Raw genomic sequence first — 25,044 nt, 5'->3', positions numbered from 1 at the left:
ATGAAAGACACTTCAATTTAGATTTATCACCTTTATGAGTACAATTCCGAGTCTCATGAGACCCCGAACAAAATGCACACGCAGTGAGGTCCCTGAAAAAATAACTGCTGTGCCCGTACTTCTGACAGTTCCTACACTGCAAGGGAGACTGTATTCCTCTGTACCTTTAGTTAGATTAGCAAAATGCTTATGTTCAATCAAAACTTCTACCAAAAAAATGGGAAAGGTCTCCCATTTGAATAATTTTTCATATTACAAACCTTGACCCACTGGTATACCCTGCCTTTCAATGTCTGCTTTAATGTCAAGGGGGTTAACATTTGCAGGTAACCCTCTAATGGCAAACTTTAAGGTTCTGTTGCTATTTGTTTGATAAGTATAGTATCTGAATTTTTTGTCATAAAAAATTTTTGTTACCTTCCTATGATCAAGTTCTAAAAAAACTTGGAAGGTTATTTTGGCTTTTGTTGGGGAGGGGGGGAAACTCACATACAGCTTTAATTACGCTGAAATCAGCAATCCAGTTGTTTCCCCATGAAGTCAAAATAATCGGTGGAATGTTAGTCTTTTTCTTTTCCTACTTACAACAGTAAAGCCATTGTTGTCATTAGGCTGATCAGCCAAATCAGAGTCAACACTACTAGGCAATTGTTGCTCTACTGTTTGTTTCTGTTTAGTGTTAATTTCAATTTGTTGTGTCGCATTTATATGTGAAGATTTGTTTCCTTCGACTGAAGAAGTTGATGATGCTTGTGAAGAACATGTGTCACAATCAGAAGATGAGTCAGTTAAAGATGTGTCGTTACAGTCACTCTTACTTTGATCACTATCACTTTTTCCTACGGGAGGGGTAGCCTCCACTTCATTGGGTACAAGATGAAAACTGATGTTATTATCACAATCTAGCTGATGTTTCCCAGCTGATCCCGAATTTTGGAACTTATCAAGTTGTTTGTTAAGGGCCTTGTTCTTTTTAGTCCTTCTATTGGCCTTTTTGCATGGTGTTTCAGCCATATCAAGTTCGCCCTTTACCTGGTTAATACCTTTTGAAGGGGTAATACTGTCCAACAAGGAAGCAGAGCTGCTAACACTTGAATCATGTATCTGATTCTTTTTTTTCAGTTTCTTGACCCTTTTGCTTTGAGATTTTTCAGGTAAAGGGTATGTGGAGGGGGTATCAATTGGCTTTTTGACACTTCTAAATTTTTGATTCATACTACGCTTGCAAGAAGAGGTATTTAACCCATCAAAAAAGGTTTGAGCTGTGGACAACAAAAGATCATTTACCGAATTTTCCTCGTTATTATCCGTATCCAAAAGCATAACATACACTGAGAACAGTTCAACAAAATTATCAGCAATATCACATTCATCATTTTTGTTAACATCGTTACCTTCCTTGTACTTTTCCCTAATCCAACCAAATATAACGTTATCAAATATCTCTCTACACTCACCTGAGTCAGCATAATCTGCAGCTAACGCACTCAATCGTTTGACTACAGAAATATCATCAATGTTTGAGAAAGGACAAATTTTCCCCATTGTACTGAGTAATTATGAAACAGAACTTACCATGGTTTGAAATCACAAAATACCTAAGAAAAAGGGGCAAAAATGGGGCAGACGTATCACTGCGGAAAGGGGGAAAACACCGTTGAGCACGCACACAGCACTGAAATCACCATAAAACTGCATGAAAAACGACCGTTGGTGACACCTCCACTCTTACGATTACCAGTCACTATCCTAAACTGGATGTTTGTACATAGTGGACTCTACTCCTTGAAATCCAGTAATTTAGCAGCTAAATAGCCGCAGAGATTGCACATGGGACTCAAAAAAAAAAAAAAAAATTAAAAAGAGGGCAGACGTAGCACTAGGGAAAAACACAATTAGCAAGCGGACTCAAGGTGACCGTTATGCCGCATTCGTTTTTATGAACTGAGTGCAAAAGGTCCACATACACGGTTTACAACGGTGATTTTGTTGTGGATTAGGAGTCTTATTTGCATATTTCCACCGAAGGCTGGGGGTATTGAAAAATAAGTAGATAAAAACTCACTCTTTCTTCTTCAGGTATATCGCACCACTTGAAGATTTCGCTTTCGAAGAATCTGTCTGTATTCTCCCATGTCATATTATAGTCCTTGGTAAGGTTATTCCAAGTTGCAAGAAGTTCTTTAAGTGTCTAGAATACAAATAAAACACTAACACTAGAAATAGACCGATATTTCGTTGTAACTGGAAGAACCCATAGCGGGGTCGAAGTGATCGGAGGTCGATTTTCTCTATAATCTATTGATTTTCGTTAGTTATTTTCATGTCTAAATGTACATATGAATGTAGATAAGCAATAGAATGCAAAACTATTGGAGTTTTCCATTATAAATTTTATAATTAAATTTTATTTTTAATACCTACCCAAAAAAGTTTCCCGTACTTTGAATGATAAAAATATTTACATTATAATCTACATATTACGTATTAACATTATATTTTTATATAAAACTGCAGTTGAGTATTAGTTCAGTTACTCGGTGCCCGAACGGCGCAGTGGTGAGATACTCGTCTTCCACTGTGAACGTTAACGTCGAGTTCCGCGGGTTCGAATCTGCGCAAGAACATCAGGAACAAGTGCTTCACCTACCGAGCCTAGGGCGACCACCGATAGATAGAAACTTCATTCTCCACTGGTTGGAAATCAGCGTATGGTGATATATGACCGAAGTAGGTAAGACTATCTTACTGAGCTCCGCAATTATAAACTTATAGCGAGAAGCTCTATGTTGGAAACCCTTGTTCTCGAGCATGAGTACAATGCTTGGTGATTCAAAACAGTGTTATTTTTCGTCATACCTAATGACAGACATCTCTTGAAGGAATGAAACTTGGCACATGTTTCATCACACTATTTTTAGCAATTTTTCATTACCTTTTTTTTTTTACATTATAAATGCATTATCTGCTCACAGAGGTTTCTTAACCCATTAAAAATGTACGTACACTTCTTTTGTTGTTGCACGATGGGATCTATAACACATCGCTATCTCTTTTTCCTGTTAGAGTAGCGCTTGTTGTTGTTACGAAAATTCTGTGATTGTTGAACAAATAAATTTGTCTAAGCCTTTTAGCAAATTTCAACAAGAAGGAAATAAACTTAATCAATGTATTATCTATAATTAGACCAGGCATTCTTCAGGGTAGGTCGAATGCTGTAGGATAATGCGCATTAAAAAACGAATGACATTCGCACGGAATGCTTTGATCTGATCAACACCATATTTTATATCTTTGAAAAAATCGAATGTTTCAGGAATGTTTCTCTTACTTTGAGAATATAAATCATGAGGGTGACTACTTAATTCCCTCCTCACCAGCATTTTACTGGCGAACCGTTGATTCTATACTTCCAATACTGTAGAATCCAGACATGTCATTCGTGTTGTAAGGGATTGCATAGTTATCAAAATGAAAAAAAAACATACCCACACCGTGTCCTCGAAAACCCTATCAGAAAGGTGTTGCCCTCTCTCTCCTGAGGCCAACAAAAAAACTTCCACGTTTCTAAGTGCGTTTCGCAGAGATATTTGAGATCGAAATTACTTATTAAATTAAGCCTCTCTGCTCGTATATTTCAATATGTAAATGGATTGAAATTTAGTAGAACAACATTTTCTTGTTTCTTGAAAATAGAAAATGTAACGTCTTTATATGTAAATGCGTAAAACGCGTTTCATGCAGTGCAAAGGGGTCCCCGATAACGTGAAATAGCATTTTGTTCTCTCTCTCTCTTTTTTTATTTCACCTACTGAGAAAATATTGTTCAGCTCCACAATTTCAGCAAATACGCATGAAGATAAACAATAATCAAGGTTACATTTAAAGTAGTTAGAGTAGAACAGCTAGTAGAAAACTAGATATTATGATTCACTTTATTACATTTATAACCAAACTACTTGTAGTATTTTTATTTCATCATTTAGCCGAAACGAACGTATCTTTGTTGCATGCACATCATCAAAAACAACAACAACAACTTGAGAGCCTTTCGGGGTGAAACCCCTTTATACTGATGATATAATCTAGTGAAAAAACCGCTATGTTGTTATTGCAGTTATTACTGAAGTACGAAATTTTAAGGCCACTGAGTAAGCTCACTGCATTTTATTGGCTAGAATCGTGATTTTCATATGTAATTACAGAATATAACTATGAATTATCTGAGCTAATAATTGGCACATATGTGTGGAACCATCCACCTAATGGTAACGACAGATTATATATATATATATATATATGTTCATCCTCCAATGCATTGCATGATTAAATGCGATACATGCGATTACATGTGGATACAAGATCGAATACGGGATAAATACGGGTAGTAGCGTTCAAGTGTGTATGCAGCATTATACCTTCAATCAATGAAGAGATATAAAAAGTTTGATAAAATAACTTTTGCAAAAAAAAAAAAAAAAACTTTCAGCAAGCCTATTGGTTAACCAAAACCCTAATATTTTTATAAAAAAGCTTTTCTAAAACGTTTATAGTGCAATGCCGGTCTATGGCCTATATTTTAATTGTTATAGTTTTTTTTTCCTCTTTCAAATGTCCCTTTTTCACATGAATCTTATCCTATACAGACTATACGATCTTACATCAGCACACCGAACTTTGCCGAAGGATCTCTGGTCACTTTGCAAATTGGCCGGCCAAAGCTCGAATCATTTCAGAAAATCGGACTTTGTCCAATACTCTCGGCCAGTTCGCGAAGTGGAGGCACTTCGGGCTTTGGCAGTAACATATACACACGAATAGGATATGCACACAATGAAGTATTGAACTTATGTAAAATATTGATAGCTAGGTACACGAAAACATTGCATAATACAAGAAAATATACATAGAATATGCCTTAGGCTAAGCTCACAGTGAAGCGAAGAGGAACGAAGTGCAACAATTGCGACAAGGAAGATAAAAATGCGTGGGGGTGGAGAAAGAGATGTCCGCACTTGATGGAAGAGGAGGAGGACAGACTAAATGGCCGGAGGGATTCTCAGATATAAGGGTGGGATGATGATCCCCCCGCAGAAGAGGGAAAGTAAAAAGGGAGAAACGGACCAATCAGCAGATAGCACAAATCAGCAGATCGAGGTGGAAGCAAACGTTTTTGTTCAACTCCTGCACCTCGTTAAGTGGCCTCTGTCTCTCTTTTGTTTCGTTCCTCCAGTATGTGCGGTGCAGAACAAAACAATGCAATTGTTTCCGTCGCTAGCATTTATGTATTATGCACTCCCGTACCTCTTGGTCGCCGCACGGCCTTATACTTACAGCTGGGTGATGATTATCATAAACTTTTCTCTGTTCTGATACATCTCCTGATAATAAAAAAATGAAATAAATATATATATAGCATGTGCATTAAAAGAGCAACTGACAAAAAAAACAGATTTCAATGAAAAACTTCAAAAGTGCCAAAAAGGCTGCTTTATACACATGACTCGAAATTATAAATTAGATATTATGAAAAGGCCAAAAAATTAAAAGGAATTGAAAAACTGGAAAAAATATGGATCAGTGAGGAAGTCGTTCTCAATGGGTACCCCCCCACCCCAATTGCTCCAAACTGCAAAAATGTGTCTAATGATGGTAAGCCTAATAGGCATAAAACTACCATCAGTTCCCCCAACATTTTTGCGATAAACAAGCTTTGGAAGTCAAAAAGGAAATATGAGAATACACAATTATAACCAAAAAACCAAAAAAAAACATGAAAATCCTATGAGTAGCACAATATTGCTAAAGTGCCATTATCCCGTACGTTACAACTGTTACAGCAATTGCACTCTGGAATAACTTCACAGGGCTGGCTTCCGTGCCTTTTATTCACTGTGAGGCAGATTTGCATGCGGTTTCTTCTTCTTCCCCAGGTTATATTTTCATGCATGCTGTTCTTTTTCTCCCGATAAATTGCAACAGGAATGCGGTTTTAACGTCTATGGAGCGGCCGTTTCGAAATGAGATAGCGCGTTTGCGTTTCATGTTGGACCACGCATTCTTTAATGACAGTTGTTTGTATTAGTGTGTACTATATCACCTCTTGAAGTTCTCTCCATTTATTCTGGATCACCCTGTATATATACACACACGCAAAAAGGAAATTGAAGACATAAATACAAGATAGAATTTATGCACGAGAATTAATGTTACATACGTAACACACACACACTTGGTAAAAATGCGCAAAATAATAAATTTCCACCATGATGTGTTACTTATATTCATTTTTATAGAGGTTCCTGTGCCAATCACCTCTTGTGACTTCTCTTTTAATCAATTTTTATATGCCTCCTCTTAGAATATTTCACAGTTGCCAGTGAAGAGGGGGGTCATCACACCAGTTCTTATGAACAGGGTGGTCATGAAATAACTTTGCCGATATACCTGCCCCTAGCGGCAGCAAAAAATCTATGAATGCGAATGAAATTAGATATATAAGTATGATGTGTTGTTGGAACGGTGACGCATCTGACACCACAGTGAAGAGATTATTTATATACAAGCTGCTATTATATAGCGCAAACATGCTGCTCTTTAAATCATCTCTTTAATCACGACCATGATATTTAATTATGAAATTATTGAAGATATTTGCAGTTACATTTACATGAGATGTAGATAGAGAAAAATGACGTGAATACTTCCCATGTAAGAGCTGGAGCTGATCTGGTGTTCTCTCACACATGCCCATTCAGATCCTCCGAAGGGGCATCTGGTCACGTGATCATCTCGTGCTTCAGTATAGAATGTATTGAGATTCTTTAACGTGACCAGAGTATGTACGAAATATAATAATGAGAAATAAGGATATCGATGTTCTACAGTACCCTTCCTCCTCCCCCCATTGTCAATATTGGACACGATAAGAATTGGTGAACCGGACTCGTGTTGTAACTGGTGGTTTCGGTGTCGCGGATGAGTTCTCTGACGCGGAGTCTTTGGCTTGCGTTTGCGTCACCAGCGGTGTTGTACCTTCCGAGAAGGAGAACGCTTGTTTTAAGCGGTCGGTGGAAAGCGAAACTGTTTTGCCGTTAGTGTCAAGTTTGAACACTTTTTCATTTTTGTTAATGACAAGAAAGGGACCATCATATGGTCTCTGGAGGGGTCGACGGACACTATCACGGCGTAGTAACGCGTGAGTAGCATTCATCAGTTCTGGGTACACAAATGTAGCATGTTTTTTCTATGATGTTTTATTGACGTTGGACGGAACTGTGCTGCCTTTGGCCTTGTAACTTGTTCCTCGATGAAATTCACCAATCAAAATTTGAGCTTGAGGATGGAAAACGGTTGTTCTGACTCATTCAGTGCCTACTACTACTACTAAACCACACATGTATCTCGTCCATATTCCTCTAAGGAACTTCTAACGAATTGGTACATTTTGGAATGTGCGTGTCCGTGTTATGAACCTAACGTGAAGCTTGTTTCTGCGTAATTCTTGTTATAATGCTGCCGTCTACCACATATTTTTTGAACTATGAGTGAAGTGTAATGTTTGATGATTTTACCGCTGCAGGCCTGTTGCTCTCTGCGGCCAGACTTTTTAATGGGGAGATCGGCTTGCATTCGCATCTCGAGGTTGGGAACGATAGAAAACCAACTTGAGCCGACCACGGCAACGATCATTCAGTGCCTAGAAGCTGTAGGAGAGAGCGGAACAGGTAGTGCTCAAATTGTTGGCCTTGATCAGTTGTCCCTCACTCTGTAAGTCATTCTTTTCGTCACTCCCCTGCTTGTTCTAGTCACTCTTTTGCTCACTCACGTGTTTTTAAATTTTAAACTCTTTATGTCACCGAGAGGGGGTATAAGTTCTTTAATTTTTCTTTGGTAGAATCTCCCCCCATTTAATTACTTTTTAAGATCGACCCGGACGGGTTACGCTTTGTCGATCCCTAAACACCCCTCATAAGTTATCAGTAAGGCTAGAATTTTTATGCACTAAAACTTCTAAAAAATACTCTATAAAAATGCATTTTTATGCCCTTAAGAAACTGTAAATATGCCTTATGAAACGAAAAATATGTCCTAATTTGAAAGCAAGCCTCCGAAGCTACGTCGCTTCATATTTTTAATTATAGCCTGGTCCATAGGCTGCATAAGTGGAGTTGCATTCGCTGGGAGAAAGAAGCATGTTATTTTCCGTCATTACTTTTGAGCTCACAAGAGGGATGTGTCGGAGTTGTTGCCTATTAACAGAATTGCTTCCTGTGGCAACTGTTTTTCGGCCATATGAGCTCTAACTTGAGGCACGAAAACGTTGTGAAACCATTCGGGAAAAAATTATTTGGTCCATCCAAGCACTTCTTTGGGCATAATAGTTCATAGGCAATGCGTTCGTATTTAAATTTCTTAAAGCACGTGGTTTTTTGGATTTACTAGTTACAAACGCAGGGGTAATCTATCATTGCTGTTGGCATTTGCAGACCATAGCAGAGATCCGATCCTTTTGGACCTTGAAACTTTGGCTGTTTTTTCCGTGTTTTTTCTTTTTTTTTAACATGATAACGGATAGCAGAAACCGACCGTTGAACGAGTGGCGGTCAATTGAAATTTTACTGTAATACGAAAATTATTTTCAGTTACTACAAAGGGTAACTTCTGAAGAATTTGAAAATATTTAGGCTGTATATGGTTTTTATCTGGAACTGCTCGAACTTGATCAGATGCTGTGATGGTAGTCTCATCGAGCCAAAATTTCCCTTTTGAGTGTCCCCCTCCTCCAACAAATTCAGAATTAATGTGCTGCCGTACACAGAGGCAACTAGATGCTTGGTCAGCCAGGGCAAGCCAGCAGCACCTGGGCAAGCACGCATATTGGTGCTTCTTGTTCCTTGGTGCTTCTCCATCACAGATTCTTCTTGTGCTAATGTTGAAGGAGAGGTTAAAGGATGAAATTTGAGCCCTCCTGCGGACGAAAAGCCCGGGGCAACAGACCATTACCTCCCATAGGTTATAGGGGTTTCTAGGAGGTAATGACCACACACACACACACACACACACACACACACACACACACACACACACACACACACACACACACACACACACACACACAGACCCACCTGCCACCCCCCCCCCCCCCCCCAGTTGCGACCCTAATGCTATCTATAGGTAATAATATCTAGCTGAAAATTTAGTTTTAGAAAAACATTGCACACAGAAAACAAAACAAAAAATGAATAATTCTTTTTATTTGATAAAAACTCTTAAAATTTCGCCCATAGACCGATACTAGCCAATATTGCCAAGGAATTACCATCACAGATTCAGATGATTAGTCTATTTACAGCCACCACCAGTTTTGTTGAAGGGCTAGTATTTTTAAATCTAAAAATTCAGCATCGTTGTTGATTGGTTTAAAAAAACCTGAATTGCAGGACTTTTTGCTAGTCAGCAACGACGTTTCATTTTTAGAGCATAAAAATCCTAACTCTGAATCATACGCTCTAAACCAGTCATCTCCAACCTGTTGCCCGCGAGCACCATGGTGCTCTTTGAAGCACCAAGTGCTCAATGCTAATGCCGAATTTCGTGCTCGCGATTTTTACAGGGTACTTAATTGAAGAGTTATATCAACTCTTCAATTAAGTACCCTGTAAAAACTGCATCCAAAACTTACAATTGTGAGATCTCAAGCGAACGTATGTAAACGTAGAAAAGGGCATACACCGCTCAACTCATGATCCTTAGACCTAATGTAGTCCTCGGAGTAATATGGTATTGCCCGCGACCTCGTACCCTAATTTTGTGAAAATGAGCCAGCAGATCACTTAAGTGTGACCTGCGGGATATTTACAGATGACTTAAGCGTTCAATGGTACAGTTCTAGATCACATAAGCGGTCCGTGGAATAACTCCAGATCACTTAAACAAGGGTCTCGTGGCTTAAGTACAGATAAGTGGGCCGGCGGCAAATTTACACATCACTCAAGTAATCCACAGCGCATTTGTAGATCACTCAAGTGAACCTGCGCACTTACGTACAGAACACTTAATTGACCGGCAGTACATTTGCAGATCAATTAAGTGACTCGCTGTACATCTATAGATCACTCAAGCGGCCCGCCCACACAATTCCAGATCACTTTAGTGGCCTGCTGCACATTTACAGAGCACTTAAATGGTCCGCGCCACATTTTAAAACGAATAAAGTGGCTCGCACTCTCCTAAAGGTTGAGCGCCCTTGCCGTAAGAGGTGTTCTCTGTTGGATGATAATCATAGGTAGCGCTCGTGACTCGAGGACAGTTGAAGACCCCTGATATGCACCCTGTAAAAATTGCTTCCAAGGACTACAATTATGCATATTTCAGGCATAAGTATGTCAAATTCGCCATAAAGGGGTGCTCTTCTTCCGATGATGGGTATTGGCAGTGCTCGCAACTCGAGAAAAGTTGAAGAACCCTGCTCTAAACATTCACTGCGCTTGAGCATGATTTTCAAAAAGGTTGCTAATATTAATCAGTTGGCCCTCATATTTCTCTGTGTTTGGCGGGACTTTGACCCTTTAGCAAATGGTCATAGATGGTCCAAATCGGTAAGGGTTGGGGGTACGTTTCTCGGAGGCTTTCATTTTTGTGAATAACGGGGAAGAGGAAGAAGAAAGGGCCAGTCTGAAGCGGAATTGGAATAACCGGGAAAAAATTTACTTTCTAACGAAAATTATGAAAATATACGAAATACAGTCGAATCCCGTTGTAACGAACTCCAAGGAACTGGAGAAATCACTTCGTTATAACGAAATTTCGTTATGAAGGAATTTCAGGTTGTTTGCATTGTTTCTATGTAAACTTATTTGAGGGATCAGAAAAGTGTTCGTTGAAACGGGATTCGACTGTATGCCTTAAAATTTTGAAAATATGCTCTATTACGTGAAAATAGCGAAATATGGGAAAAAAATGCAAAGACAGAAATCCGAGCCCTAGTTATCGGTAATGAATTATGCATGGCAATTAACATATTCTTGCTTTAAGCCGAGTTATTCTAGGAGTAGAATGTGAGCGCCGTGTGCAAGGCGAAAACGCTGATTGGTTTGTGGAAATCTGCTCCTAGAAAAACCTGGCTTTTAAACGGAAATTATTCCGTTCAGTTCACGTAATTAACAAGGCAAATTACTCACTTGCTTCACACGTAATCGCATCCCAGCATTTATTGTACTCATCGTCTTCAAGTATGTCTACCAAAGGATTTTCAAATACGCACATGCGTATGTTAATCCCGTATATGAATAAAATTAAATAGATAGACTTCATGATGAGTTTTTGATAGGGTCCCGACAAAAATACGATCAGTTCGGACGATATTTTACTGATGTTATTTTCTGTTTTCAAGTTGTTCTCACTTTTAAAAAAAATACGTAATCACAGAGTTCGAGGATATATAGGAAATTGGAACGAGGAAAAGGCTTTTCACTATTTCCCCGCGTGCAAAACATGATTGCATGTATCAAGCGGGATGTTTCCAGTCTATTCATATGTACGATGTGGCGTGGTGTAGGTCTATTCATATAAAGATGTAATAAGTATAACAGTTTTAATAGCTTTTTCCTCATTGAAAATGGATGCAATAAAAATATTTCCTGCACGATTTTGCCTTACCTATTGTAACCGAAGTAACACGTTGAATTTGTGGTGCGTCACGCAGAAACTAAAAACGACTTCAAAAGTAATAAACGTTACATTGTGACATGAATTCTGTCGCCTTTGATGCAGAACTCCTCTCTGTTCGAGGACCAACATCAGACGCAGTGGCGCGGGCCGCACCAGGGACAAGACTACGGTATATAAGCCGCATCCAGTAGGATCAATCGCTATGGCATCATCGGGCCTCAAAGATTTTGACGGAACTGATTAACTAATTAACTGACTTATTCATAATCATTTAATTAGATACCAATAATAAATAGTTATTAATGAATTATTAACTGAACTCTTCATTTGTTGGAAACGAGTATTTGAATGTTCCCTCACATAGACGGTGAAATCAGCGCAAAAAGAAATGTAATCAGCTGCAGTGTGAACTAGAATCTTTTTACCAGAGCAGACTCAAATTTTTGCCCCCATGCCCAGCTCTCAGGGCTGATGGCGTGATTACAGACGAGCTAGCAAATAACCTAGGAGAGTGTATATTTAATGTAGGCCACGTTAGTAAGTACGTGTTTGTGCATTGGAGATACTACCAAAAACTGGAAATTACACACAAATTGTTGGAGTTCCAAATAATACCGAAGAGAAACATTTTCCGGATAATATGCTGAGGTGAACTCGGAAAAAAAGTCATCTTGTCTGACCGGGACTATAAAACCTAGTCCCTTTTGCATACCGGGCAAGCACGCTACCATCTACGCCACTTGAGACACGACCCTGTCTTCCTTATTTCACTCACTTCAGCGTAAGGCGCGGAAGTATAGGTATTTCCTAGTATAGGAGCATTTCCGAGTGTAGTAGCCTCTCTTAACTTCAGGAAATACGAAACGAGCCGACCGTGAAAGGACATTGGTGTTTCCTTGCTTGAAAGAGTAGTGAGAACCCTTAGAAATTCATTGTCCATATTATCCTTTCCGTTGAAAGTTTTGAACACTTTGATCATATCCCCCCCCCCCCCCCCCGACGCCAGCGTTGTTCCAATGCAAATATATTCAAAAAGTGAAGTCTCTCTTCAGGCCCCGTGTGCCAACATGGACACGCGTACCTCTTCTCTGCACCCCCCTTCAACCAGGTCTATGTCCCTCTGTTGGAGTATGGTAGTGCATATTCATCGTCAGTATGTGTGATGAATATACTCGGACGCTATATAATAACAATTTTTGCGATCGTACCCCGATATAAGGATACAATACATGTATGAATTATCATTGTATAATTTACCAACGCGCGACGCGACGCGTGGGTGTTATGCATAATGAAAATGCTTGGTAAGTACGCATAATAGTCGGTAACCGTGTATAATAACCGCATCCATCACATTTACCGTAGCACTGTATACAATTTAAGTATATTGATAATAATATTGTATACAATAAAAGGAGGAAAAGCTTTTCACAATTTCAGCGCACGTACATAATAGGATTTCATGCGTTTGCCAGAGCATACTGGCATCGAGCTACAATGTTTGAATTTGAATAGCGTTTTCCTCATCGAATGAATAACATAAAAATTTCATACAGCAAACACTGCACGATGGTGAGTCAAAATACGCCCAGAGTGCCACGAAAAATCGAAATAACTTGAAAACAGCTGTTGTCATTTGAATCATTGATGTCGATTTCCATAGAACAATAAACGAATCACGTTATAAATATTTATCGATCTTGAGCTAACGGCATCAGCTGATTCAACAGCACTGAAAGAATTCAAATTGTGGCCATATGCAAGATTGTAGTGCGGAGATATTTGGAAACCTTCATTGTTCCAAAAAATGATACCACACGCGGAAGGTAAACGGTTTAAAAAAAATACAAATACAAAATGTGGCTAAGAAAAAGACGCCCATAAAAATATGGATGTCATATATTTCAAAAATACAGCAACCTAATTAAAAATGCAATTAATAAAAATTATAAATAATATATACACGTGATAAAAACACGTGATATTATACAATGCCCATAAAGAATACTTATGGTTGTCTTATTCTAAGAATGGATAGCTTCTCGATTTACCCCAACATGTTTATCGTATTTTTTTTTAAACGTGTCAATTGTGTTACAATTTACTACCTCCGGGGATAAGCTATTCCATTTATTAACAACCATATTAGAGAAAAATTCCCTGCGACACCATAGCCTTGTATTGTCCTTCACCAATCGATACTGGTGTCCCCTTGTAAAAGCAGTCGTTTGGCGGTGTACTAAAAGTTCACGGTCCATCCTATCCATCCCATTGAAAATTTTAAACACTTCGATCATATCTCCTCGACACCTGCGTTCATCCAATGTAAACATATTAAAAAAATGAAGTCTCTCTTCATAACTCAAGCCCCGTGTGCCAAAAAGGACACGCGTAGCTCTTCTCTGCGCCCCTTCAACCAAGTCTGTGTCCCTCTGTAGGTATGGTCTCCAAATCCTTACAGCATACTTCCTGTCCAGGACGAACTAAGCCTCGAAAAAGCGGAAGAATGACTTTAGGAGAACGCGAAGAGACCTTTTCGAAAATGAGACCAAGCATTATATTCGCTCTTTTGTCCACCGCTGAACAATGTTCAGAAAACCTAAGCCGCTCGTCAATGGGAATTCCGAAATCGGTGACTCTAGTTGCATCCGGGATGGTGATACCATTCAACTCGTAAGAGAACGGTGGGTTGTTCGAACCAAAATGAGCGGCCATACACTTATCAACGCTAAACGTCATGCTCCATTCATTTGCCCATGCTGCAATCCTGTTTAAGTTGGTCTGGAGCAACTCCCTATCGCTTTGATTCCCGATTACCCCCATTAGCGCTTCACATCATCTGCGAATTTGCTAGTAATCCCATCGATACCCTGATCGAATTTATCGATAAAAAGTCAAAAAGGTATGGGGCCAAGGACACTTCCTTGAGGAACTCCAGTTGTGGCGTCTGTCCAACCAGAGAATTCCCAGGTTGGGAAAATTTTAAAAATTATGTAAAAGACATCCAAAGAATTAATTAGCGAATAGCGAGATGCCTAGAATGAAGATTACAAGGAAGCGTCTCAAATTTTAGGAAGCTGAGAGCCGTGACGGGATTTCTGAGTATGACTGGAAAGACACCAGAAGAGTGTCCATTACAGTGATCGGAGACAACTTCGTCGCAATTATGTATCGCCTATACCATTTCCTTTTTGAATCGACACAGAGCAATTGCCAAAACGTTGACTAAAACGTTTTCACCAAAACACCAAGGTGAATCCTATTCTAAAACTAACAGAACGTTTTAGCCATTTAAGTGGTTTTTGAAAATTCGGATATTCACATCATAACCACCACAGTTGAAATCACTCAACCCCTGCATAACAACCGCACCTTTTTTCGAGAAGAGCATATCTTTTTCTGATTCTGTGCATTTGATAGTGTGTGCCCCCCCCCCAACCCGAAAGCGAAAAAACAACTGAAAAAGGGAACTACTCTGGCTTGTTCTAATATTTACACTGTACACATTGTATTTCTATATCGTATTATATCATTTATATTGTAATTGTAATATTTATATTTCCGCACACGGCTGAGAGCCCAGCTAGCCCGAGTAGCCTAGAAGGATTTGAGAGTACCCACCCATGATGGCAATGTTCATGGAAACAATAATACCAATATAGTGTTATAAAATGAGAAATCAAAATTTTCTTACGATACCCGTATGCTCTAATTTTCAATTAGAAAATTGCTTCCCTGTCTTCTTTGAGTCCAACAAAACAGATCTGTGCTGTCTCCCCCATATATAAACAGTCGAGATGAGATCGATTAACCAGTGAGATCGATTTTGGAGACACCCATAACATATAAACGAAGCGTTTCGCAGTTAATACTTCCCTGAAACAGGCATTTCATATTCAAGCCATGGCGATTACACTTTAGAAAAACGAATTGTAAAAAAATGCTTTAATTTTTTTTATGGAATTAAATATCAAGTTGAAAGTCATTTTAAAATGCTTATATAATTGTTATATAGTTCGTATATTTTCTTCAAAGCGTTTGAAAAAACTCCGCATGCAACGTCCGTCCACGAAATAAACTCCGAATTAAATTTTTCCTCGAGGACACAGAAATTTCGCTATCTTCAGGGAAATATCACATTCCTTACTATAAAAATTCTCTTTTTTTTTTATCATTTTTCCCCTTCAGATCCAACCATTGAGGTTGGATCTTCGAGATCATTTTCTTGAAATTTCTTTTGTATCGCCCATTTCGGAAACCTTTTGGAGAACCTTTTCCCGTATATTCGATAGTACTTTCTATCATCGAAAAATAGGAAAGAATACCTGAAGGAAGGATATTTATAAACATTTTCTTTCCTTAGCATCTTGTGATGTTTCTTGAAAACATGAAACATAAAACGCATTTGAATTTAATAACCATACACCACATGCGTTCCTTATTAGTTTGTTTCTCCTCTCAAAAATTTAGTTTTCTGAATTCTGAATTGAGTATAGGAATACGAATCCGTTTTAACCCGATGTATTTTTTTGTTTCTAACGGGAGAACAAAAACGAAATTGATTCGAAAGAATCCAATTGGATTAGGGGTGAACAAAGAGATATCTATCGGTTATTCGCAGGAATGAGCATAACCCTCTATAGAGAAAAATAATACAGCACAGATCTTGATCCTTTATTCGGTGTGTTATACAGGGTGTCCGGTAAGTCCTAATTTCACCTTTATCGCTTCAACAGTTAATCGTGGAGGTATGACTCTAGTTGGGAAAAAGTGCTCAAAATGTGTTCAGAAACCACTCTATACTAGTTTCGAGAATAAAAATAAAGTTTCTCAAAAAATCTGAAAAAAATTAGCTTTTATACGGTCGCCCGTCCTCTAACTCCCAATTAGAAAGTTGCTGTCATACCTCCGCTGAGACCAACAACAACAAACAATCCATGTTCCTTAGTGCGATATTCGCTGATATATTTGAATTCAAAAAACCTTGGTAAACCTGGTTAAGAACAGCATAAACTAACAGAATAACTCATTTCGTGTTGTTCCTTCCCATTTTCCTTATCCTTCCGGTTTTTGAATTTGCAATTATTCAACCTTTTTCTCATAGCAGACCTCTGAAATTTAGTGAAAACTATGCGAACCGCAGAGATAATTAATTTTCAATCTCGTGAAAGAAGAAAAAAATACAGGAAAATTTCCTATAACCCTCTGACATATACAGGGTGGACAAAAAGTCAGTAGAAACTTTAAAAGTTCATAAAAACCGGAAGAACAATCGAAACAAAAAACGGTTTGCAAGGTTAGCATCGCTGGGAAACGGGAATTTTTTTGACAGCAAAAAAATAAAAAAAAAAAAATAAAATTAAAAAAAATAACTCAATAACAGCGATCGGGTGGCGCTGACGTACACAAGACAAAGAAAAAATACGCAAGTAACGAACAGAATGCCTCCAAATCGTTTATTACAGCAGTCCCCATGACCACCACCACAGGGGATAACACATTGCAGGCGAGTCACAAATCGACCAACGGCAGAGTGCAGCAGGTCCACATACACGGTTTACAACGGTGAACTGGTTGTAGATTAGGAGCGTAAGTTCTTATACCCGTCTCATTTACATATTTCCACCGAAGTCGTTCGTATCAGCGCCACCTTTCGGCTGTTTTGAGGTTTTTTTCCCGTCTTAAAAACTTCCCGTGACCTAGCGATGCTAGTCCTGCAAACCGTTTATGATTTCGTTTATTTTTTCCGGTTTTTATTCAAGTTTCTACGGACTTTTTGCCCATCCTGTATTTTATAGTGTAAATATATAGTCTTTATAGTTGCATTTTTAATTGGGTGATAGCTGTATTTTAGAAATATATGATATCCCTGTTTGTGATGGGCATCTTTTTTCTCAGCCACCTCGTTGGACATTTTCCCTTTTGTTGTCCTCTATTTGTATAAATGAATCTGTTGGTTTTTCTAGTCAAATATAATGAACCTAAATTTTCAAGTCACCTCAAGCATTTCTGCATAACACAGTATATGGTGCCGTTTCTGCATTTAAAATTCATTAGTTGGTCACCTTACATACCGGAAAAAAGCTCCGAAGTTATTATAACATTTCATTCCCCTATAACCGATACCTTTTTGATCACTCTCGAAAAACGGGCGCTTCTATTGCATTTTGCAACGGTTTAATTTGATATTTCCAAGCGCATTAATCATACGCTTCGTGGAGCGGCAACTGATGGAAATGACTATCTTGGCAATTTCCCATTTCATTAGCTTCTCGATGATCTCAATAGCCATTCAGGTAAGCGGAGAATTTCCAGATCCAATCACAGTTCCTTAGAGAATAATCGCTCATGAAATTTAAACCAGTTCCCGTCAGAATATTTAAATAGGGAATTTTAGGGATACTCATAAAATAATTGAACCTGTGGGAGGTAAAATAAAAATATTTTGCTGATAGAATTATTTTTAGAATTATGTGGCTGCGAGTATTTAAATTTCCAATAATTCACCCATTAGTTGCCAGAATATCGTGAGCTATGATTTATTTTGGCCTTCAATATTTCATGTGACTATAGTATTTTTCGGCAAAATTTGAACATTTCGTACTAACTCGCAGAATGCTCACGGTGCTTCAATGAAGGCATGAATTTAAAGTATATTTAACATTATAAGAGAGCGGCAATTTGAAATCACTGAGCTTCCCCACAAAAAATGCCATATCTTTTTAATGAGGAAGGCTTTCAGCCGATTTTAAGCAGATGCAAACTAAAGAGTATACGGAAAAATTTTCCACATTAAAAAATCAATTTTACTTAATATCTGGACTTCTCAATGCTGAAATAAAAGGCTTTTGTGAAGACGAGATATCTCGTCATCACCGCTTCAATCGCTAATGCCGTGCACTGTCGAACTAAAGCGTAGTTTCCAATGACTGCATTGTGGCAAAATTAAATTGAAATCGAATTCATCCCTGAATATTTTGAAACTTAAATAACAAAATTTAAAATATATTGTTGTCATCTTCACATTTAAAATCATTTGTCGTTATTCCATTATTCTTTATGATTTCCAGAATTAATTTAATGCTGTCACATTCTAGGGTTTTTATACTCTTTTCAAAAAAATAGAATGACATTTCTTCCTCCAACCCTCTAGTATTGTGAATAATCACGTTCTTGTTGCTTGAAAAGACTGCAAAAAAAAACCAAAAAAAAACAAGAGAAAAATCCCCCAGGGGAGAAACAACGAAATATAGAACAATCCATTCTCTGACACTTCTGGTACAAACAAAGGGAACAAATATCTCGGTGAACGTCTGAGTATTTTCTTACGATTTAAAAAAAATTTCAACAATTTACAGTATTTAGATAAGCTTTTACTTGGCATTTGGATTTTCATAAAATTCAAACGTTAATCACACAATATTTACTGAACCTAGTTTATAACTCTACTACGCTTAATTCCATGTGCAAGAAATTATGAAATATTCATGAAAACTATATTTTATAAATTTCTGAAATTTAGTGTTCATTGCTTTTGTGCCCCGCGGAGGGGGCGGGGGTGTGGGCGGGGTGCATGCGTGGTGTAGCAGTAGTAGGTAGGGTCTCCAAAAAATGGCTCGGGGATCCATGATGTTCTTAAGTCAGCCACCTCGTTGGGCAATTTACCTGTTGTGGCATGGTATTTTTATTAGAAAAATCAGAGTTTGTTTTGTCCGGTTCATAAGTACAGTTTCTCCAAATAATAAAATTTACCATTGCAATGGGAACGATTCATTATACTTATCAATAGGAAATGTCGATTATGCATAATAACCGGTAAATGTGAAACCCAACAATGCATCATACATCGTCGTTTACCAACGACGCTTGAGTGTTATGCGATGCATAGTCGCCGGGAAAAAAGATAAATTTAAAGAAATTTCTGTAACTAACAAAAATCTTCGGTGATTATGCATCATAAACCGAATTAGCACATTTAACGAATTAGCATATATAACACGATAAATTTTCTCTAAATTGCTGATGCGAACTTCGATCCCATCTACAGCTATAATCCATTTTTCTGTTAATCCTAGAGGTCATCAGCCGGAAAAACGATGAAATCAAAATGCATATGATAATGAACAAAAGCCCAGATAAGTTAATTTTTTTTTTAAATAGATCTCGAAATCCCATTAATACGATCCAAAAAAAAATTGAAACGGTGTATACTAAAAATTTCATTTCGAAAAGAATTTCCGGAAAACCAAACATTCATTATCTCCGTTTATTCCCGGTACGAAACATCTTCTTAATTCATTTTGTGAACCAATAACATCCCAAAAATAAGATAAAACAGAAAATTAATTTAATTTCCTGTATGAAAAATTAAAACCCGTGAATACGAAAAAAAAACCCGAATTTTAATCAGTATTAATAAGAAGAAAAATACAGCTTTGTTTTGAATAAATTTCAATATCTGTTTTTTAATGAAAAAAATGTACATATTTTATTTTATGATTATGATTTTTTCATATTAAATATGTTATTTTTTTTATTATTTTAAATTATTTCATTTGCTTTATCACATTGAAAGAGAAGTTATGGAAGAAATGTGTCGTGATAACGAAGACAGTAGTATCGGGAGCGGTCTACCGCCGGAAGTGACGTCACACTTCCGGTGTTGAGATATAGTACGAGGTGTCTTATCGCACTTCCGGTGTCTTATCTCTTTTCCGGTGTTAATTGGCAACAGTTGTTAATTAAATGACTTCCGGTGTCTTATCTCTACAGAATGACGACATCCGGTGTTTATTAAGTGACATCTGTTGTTAATTATCCGACTTCCGGTGTCTTATCGCTATTGGCTGTTGCTGCCTTATCGCTATTGACCTCCAATGTCTTATCGCTATCGACTTCCGATGTTTATTAAGTGACATATGTTTTCTATTAAGATACTTCCGGTGTTGAGATATAGTACGAGGTGTCTTATCGCACTTCTGGTGTTTATTAAGTGACCTCTGTTGTGTATTAGGTGACCTCCGTTGCTTATCTCTACAGAATGCCGACATCCGGTCATTAAGTGACATCTGCTTTCGATTAAGAGACTTCCGGTGTCTTATCTCTACAGAATGACGACATCCGGTGTTTATTAAGTGACATCTGTTGTTAATTATCCGACTTCCGGTGTCTTATCGCTATTGGCTGTTGCTGCCTCATCGCTATTGGCTACTGCTACCTTGTCGCTATAAACTTCCGGGGGATCGGTCGTCATTTTTCTTTTCATTCTCAGTACAGAGGGTTCCATTATGCAACAGGAGACGGATATCGCTGTGACGGCCCAGAGAAAATTTTTTAGCCGTGAAGAAACCGGAAAAGCCTTAATCGGGATCATCGTTGTGTCCGTGATTATAATTATCACTTTATCTAGCCTTGCAGTGACTGCGTACGACGACCCAAGCTTTAAATTTAGAGGAAACTGTTCGCGTTCCGAATCTCTTGGTGATGATGTTTTTTTCACGAGATGTAATACAATTTATGATATTCGTGTTTTTGTCAATAACACACCGACGATAAAAGGAATAAATTTAAATTCCAGACAGATGTATAAACTTATCGAGCATGCAATCGATATCTTGATATGAATAAATATTTGAATTGAATGAACTTGTTGTGTTTCATTTTACTACGCGTGAAGATTATTCACATAACATTTTAATAAAAAAAACTTCAAACGACAGAAATAAAAGACAACAAAATGTATCGGCAAAATCTCTTTATTACTTTTTAAAAAACATTCGTACAGCAAAATGTTTTTTCACATACTGATAAACAGCAAAATCATTTCCTTTTCTGTTTAGTTTCTTAACAATACTTTCTAAACTTACATTTCTACTTCTCTGTATCACGAAGAATACAGCATACTGTCCACATACATTGGAGGTAGGTGATTGTAGAGGAGTCCAGTTCCATAAAATGTTTTTATATCTTCTTGTAAATGATGCAATTTCTTTTCCGTAAGTCTCTGGTTTCTGTCCGTAAGAATCGAAAAATTCCAAGGTGTTCTTATCCGGAATGTTGATTGCCATCCAGTGAGAACCAGGTTCTGTATGCTTATCTGCGTTCACAACTAAAGACGCCGGATAAGTTTGAATATGCACAGGTAACATGTCACATGGAAACACGCCGATGAAATATGGTGTTTCCCGCTCTAAAATTGTTTTTATTTGAGACGAATACATATTTTAACTGCTGAAATCATGGAGGATGTTTCGTGCCTGATTTATTTCTACGACGTTGTCGAACTCCAGGTAGACAATCACAGAGACTGGTTGGACAAGCGGGGCTTTAAACTTTGTTTCCAGTCGTAGGTTGCCGTGCCTGATCAGATTGAAATGATCACCTTGGCAGAGATCGGCGCTGAGATCAAAGGCGTAGATAGCGTACCCCAATGGGAACTCACTTCGAGAGATGTCTATACCCCTGTCTTGGCATGCTTTTTCAGTCCCTAAAAACAAACTATGATACGCTCTGACATATAATCCTTGATCATACTGGGGCTCTAGAGGCTTGAAAGGTACTGGCTGTCCGTCAGTATACGCGGCTATGAAGTTAAGATCGTAATGTTTAAACTCGAACGGCGATTTGCTATACGATCCCGAAAAAGCGTCGTTGTCTACTAAAGCGACTACCACTCTCTTGGGTAATTGTCCAACGACGACACTGTCTTGAACCCACGACATGCTACCCTGATGTAGCGAGTAAACTTTACATATTACTCTGTCTATCGGATACTTGGCTGGAGTATGGCTCAGAGCTTTCGCATGTCCCACAAGCACACCAGGAGACACTTTGACATGTCTTATGTATAAACAGGCGTCACGGAGAATGACTTTGAAGTTTGCATCTTTGTCTGGTGAAAGGAGACAGAATTCTGACTTGCTACGTATTATTTTTATTCTTAGAGAGACAAGATTCAGTAGGAGTCGCTGTTGACAAAATATGTCTCCGTGAATAGTACCCATCATGTCGACGGTCTTACTTTCTTCGATGAACGCTGCTCGTTGTATTAGACCTTCGTTGGGAGCCTCTGACTTCGGGTCCACATCACTCATTTTTCCGGCAGTGTCTTTGTAAAAGAGTTCTGTAGTCAGTTGGCTGGTTTTGCTTTCGTTTCCGTGATTCAGGAGTTTTTCTATCATAGCTCGGTAGGGGTACGTGTTACTGGAAGATGATATCAGACGGTCATTCAGGGAAACATCAACTTGAGAAAACATGGATTGCAAGAATAGGTTCACAGGGGCGACTTTACTCTCTTTATCCAGAAAAGTTCCATCGCCTTTCACGACCTTAGCTCTCACATGAATTAACGTTTGAGAGAGATCCAGATACTCGTCACCACTTCCGCCAATGTTAAATTCCAGTGGGCCACCATCAGAGACGTTTGAAATTGGGTAATAGGTAACCCATTTTCCACTTTCTATGGTAGTCTGTGTTCCAGGTAGAGTGAAAAGGTTGAGTTCAGATTTTGCCAGTTGAGGAGAATCCTTCAAGAGAAAAGCCATCACGGATCGAAAATATCGTGTGTGTTCACGCTGGGTCGTTTGGCTAAAATGATGCGTTTCACCTTCTTACGTTTCCTTTTATGTCCCGCTCCAAACATGGACCGAGTCTTGGCCACTGCTTTCTCCGTCAGTATCTTTCCAGCTTCACCCATTCTTCTTTTCGCTGCTTTTTTTGACGTTTTCCCCTTTCATTACGTCATCAACAATATCAGCGCCGGAGCGTAAAATCTGTTTGCCAACAGTTTTAGCTCCTTTTTTTAGAAAAGGTAAGGCTACTCTAAAAAGACTGCCGAATATGTTTCCTAGTCCATATCCTCTCTGCATTACAACGCCCGAATAATACGGCAGGCCTTGGCCGGCTTGTTGGACATAATAGTCTTCAAACTGTTCAGTGCAACAATGGTATGGAACCTTCATCTTTCGTATCTAGTTCGTAAATGATAATAGGTCGATAAGACCGGTGTTTTTATAAGAGTTGTCTCATGCGGAAGTGAAGAATCAGAATCGATTTTCCTCTACTGAAAGGTATGTGATTTCCCGAACTGTCTCGAATTTCTATCTCTATAGTCTGGAATTCTTTTCGAGCAATAGGGAGATAGTGAGGTCTATCATAATGAGAGCTTATAACCTCGTTATCTTTTCCTTTCACGCGAACGACTCTCAGTAGTGGAGCTTGCACATCTCCCACAACCTGAGGCTGCACGATATCTGAATAGACGTACAAAACTGGAAAAAACACGTTTGTGTCAGCAACGTAAGGACTTTCGGTAGTTTCTTCGATCAGCAATAGTTCAAATCCCAGCAGCTCCGCAATGCCAGTTTTTAACAAAAGTTTTGCACCATCTTTTAGAGTTATTTTCACTTTTCTCGTGTTTTCATTGTAATTAAACACTATTTTGTTTCTTAAAGCCGGTATCTTCATACCGTTCAAGAGATCGGGAACTGCCTCGTAATATCCGACTGGAACGTTTCTTCCATGAAGTTTGTCATCACCCAGATCGAATCCGAACAGATTATTTTTTTCGGTTATGTTGTACCACGTGTGAGAATAAACAATCTCCGAAAGTGCACACTCCCATTCACCAGTCAAGCTTATTGGAAATGGCAGTCTTGTGACAAAATGGGATATAGTGTTTTCAGGATAGTATGATCCTGAACTGTCGCTGGGGAGTGTTACATAGAACGACATCTTGTTGAATGACTGATAAATGCGCAAACACTGTCACTTATATACGCTTGAGATGACTCACCCATGCGTTGAACTTGCTGTCGTAACCTTTAAATTTTACGTAATACTCCATTCTACCTCTCAATTTGCGTCTTTTTAGAATTTTTTCTACTTGATAATATTCGCTCGGCTTCACCTTCTGCAATTCAGATTCGTAAAAAGTACCCTGGACAATCTCACCGTCAGAGTCGCTTATCCTGTACACTGGAGGTAAGCGCTCGAGTCTCTCTTTAATAGTGAAAATCTCTCGAGTCCAATTATGTTCATATCCTTTCTCGAAAACCATTTTGACGCGACTTATGCGGACCGTATCTCCAATGTCAAACTTGAACTTTGTCTTCACGGGTCTCAAGATATCCTTATACAGTTCATTCCAAACGACCGATTGATTCTCTTCGGTAACAAGAACGGGTTTAGTCTTTATACTGCGGTGCCACGTGTTGTTGTAACTATGTAACAGATCGCTTAATACGTCTATGTATTTGTGCGTATTATTATGTGTGAAATATTTAAACATTTTCTGTTTTAGAGTTCTGTTGAATCTCTCGACGACAGAGGCTTTTTTCTCGCTCTCTGTTGAAAAATGTGTGATATTCATCG

At 38.4% G+C, this 25,044-nt stretch overlaps 2 protein-coding genes across 2 annotated transcripts in view; both read right to left on the bottom strand.

The window, feature by feature from the left end:
- Nucleotides 1-11,410, bottom strand: part of LOC149071526 (uncharacterized) — a 47,043-nt gene extending 35,633 nt beyond the window's left edge. The window contains exons 1-3 of the mRNA XM_089247944.1: nucleotides 11,184-11,410; nucleotides 5,335-5,381; nucleotides 2,066-2,191 (exon numbers count right to left, since the gene is read on the bottom strand). Of these exons, the coding sequence (XP_089104070.1) occupies nucleotides 2,066-2,191; nucleotides 5,335-5,381; nucleotides 11,184-11,316 (306 nt within the window). The 5' untranslated portion in view covers nucleotides 11,317-11,410. The remainder of the gene's footprint in view (nucleotides 1-2,065; nucleotides 2,192-5,334; nucleotides 5,382-11,183) is intronic.
- A 10,486-nt stretch (nucleotides 11,411-21,896) lies between these two features.
- Nucleotides 21,897-23,216, bottom strand: LOC149071525 (uncharacterized protein F54H12.2-like). Its single transcript, XM_089247992.1, has one exon. The coding sequence runs from the start codon at nucleotides 23,214-23,216 to the stop codon at nucleotides 21,897-21,899; it is 1,320 nt and encodes a 439-aa protein (XP_089104118.1).
- Between the last annotated feature and the right edge of the window lie 1,828 nt (nucleotides 23,217-25,044).

This window comes from Pholcus phalangioides, unplaced genomic scaffold, assembly GCF_987345545.1.
Source record: "Pholcus phalangioides strain wild (caught in Gottingen) unplaced genomic scaffold, Ppha-v1.0 ptg000018l_1, whole genome shotgun sequence".
Classification (NCBI taxonomy): Eukaryota; Metazoa; Arthropoda; class Arachnida; order Araneae; family Pholcidae; genus Pholcus; species Pholcus phalangioides.
The sequence above is the reverse complement of the archived record's forward strand: the minus strand, read 5'-3'. Positions and strand labels throughout refer to the sequence as shown.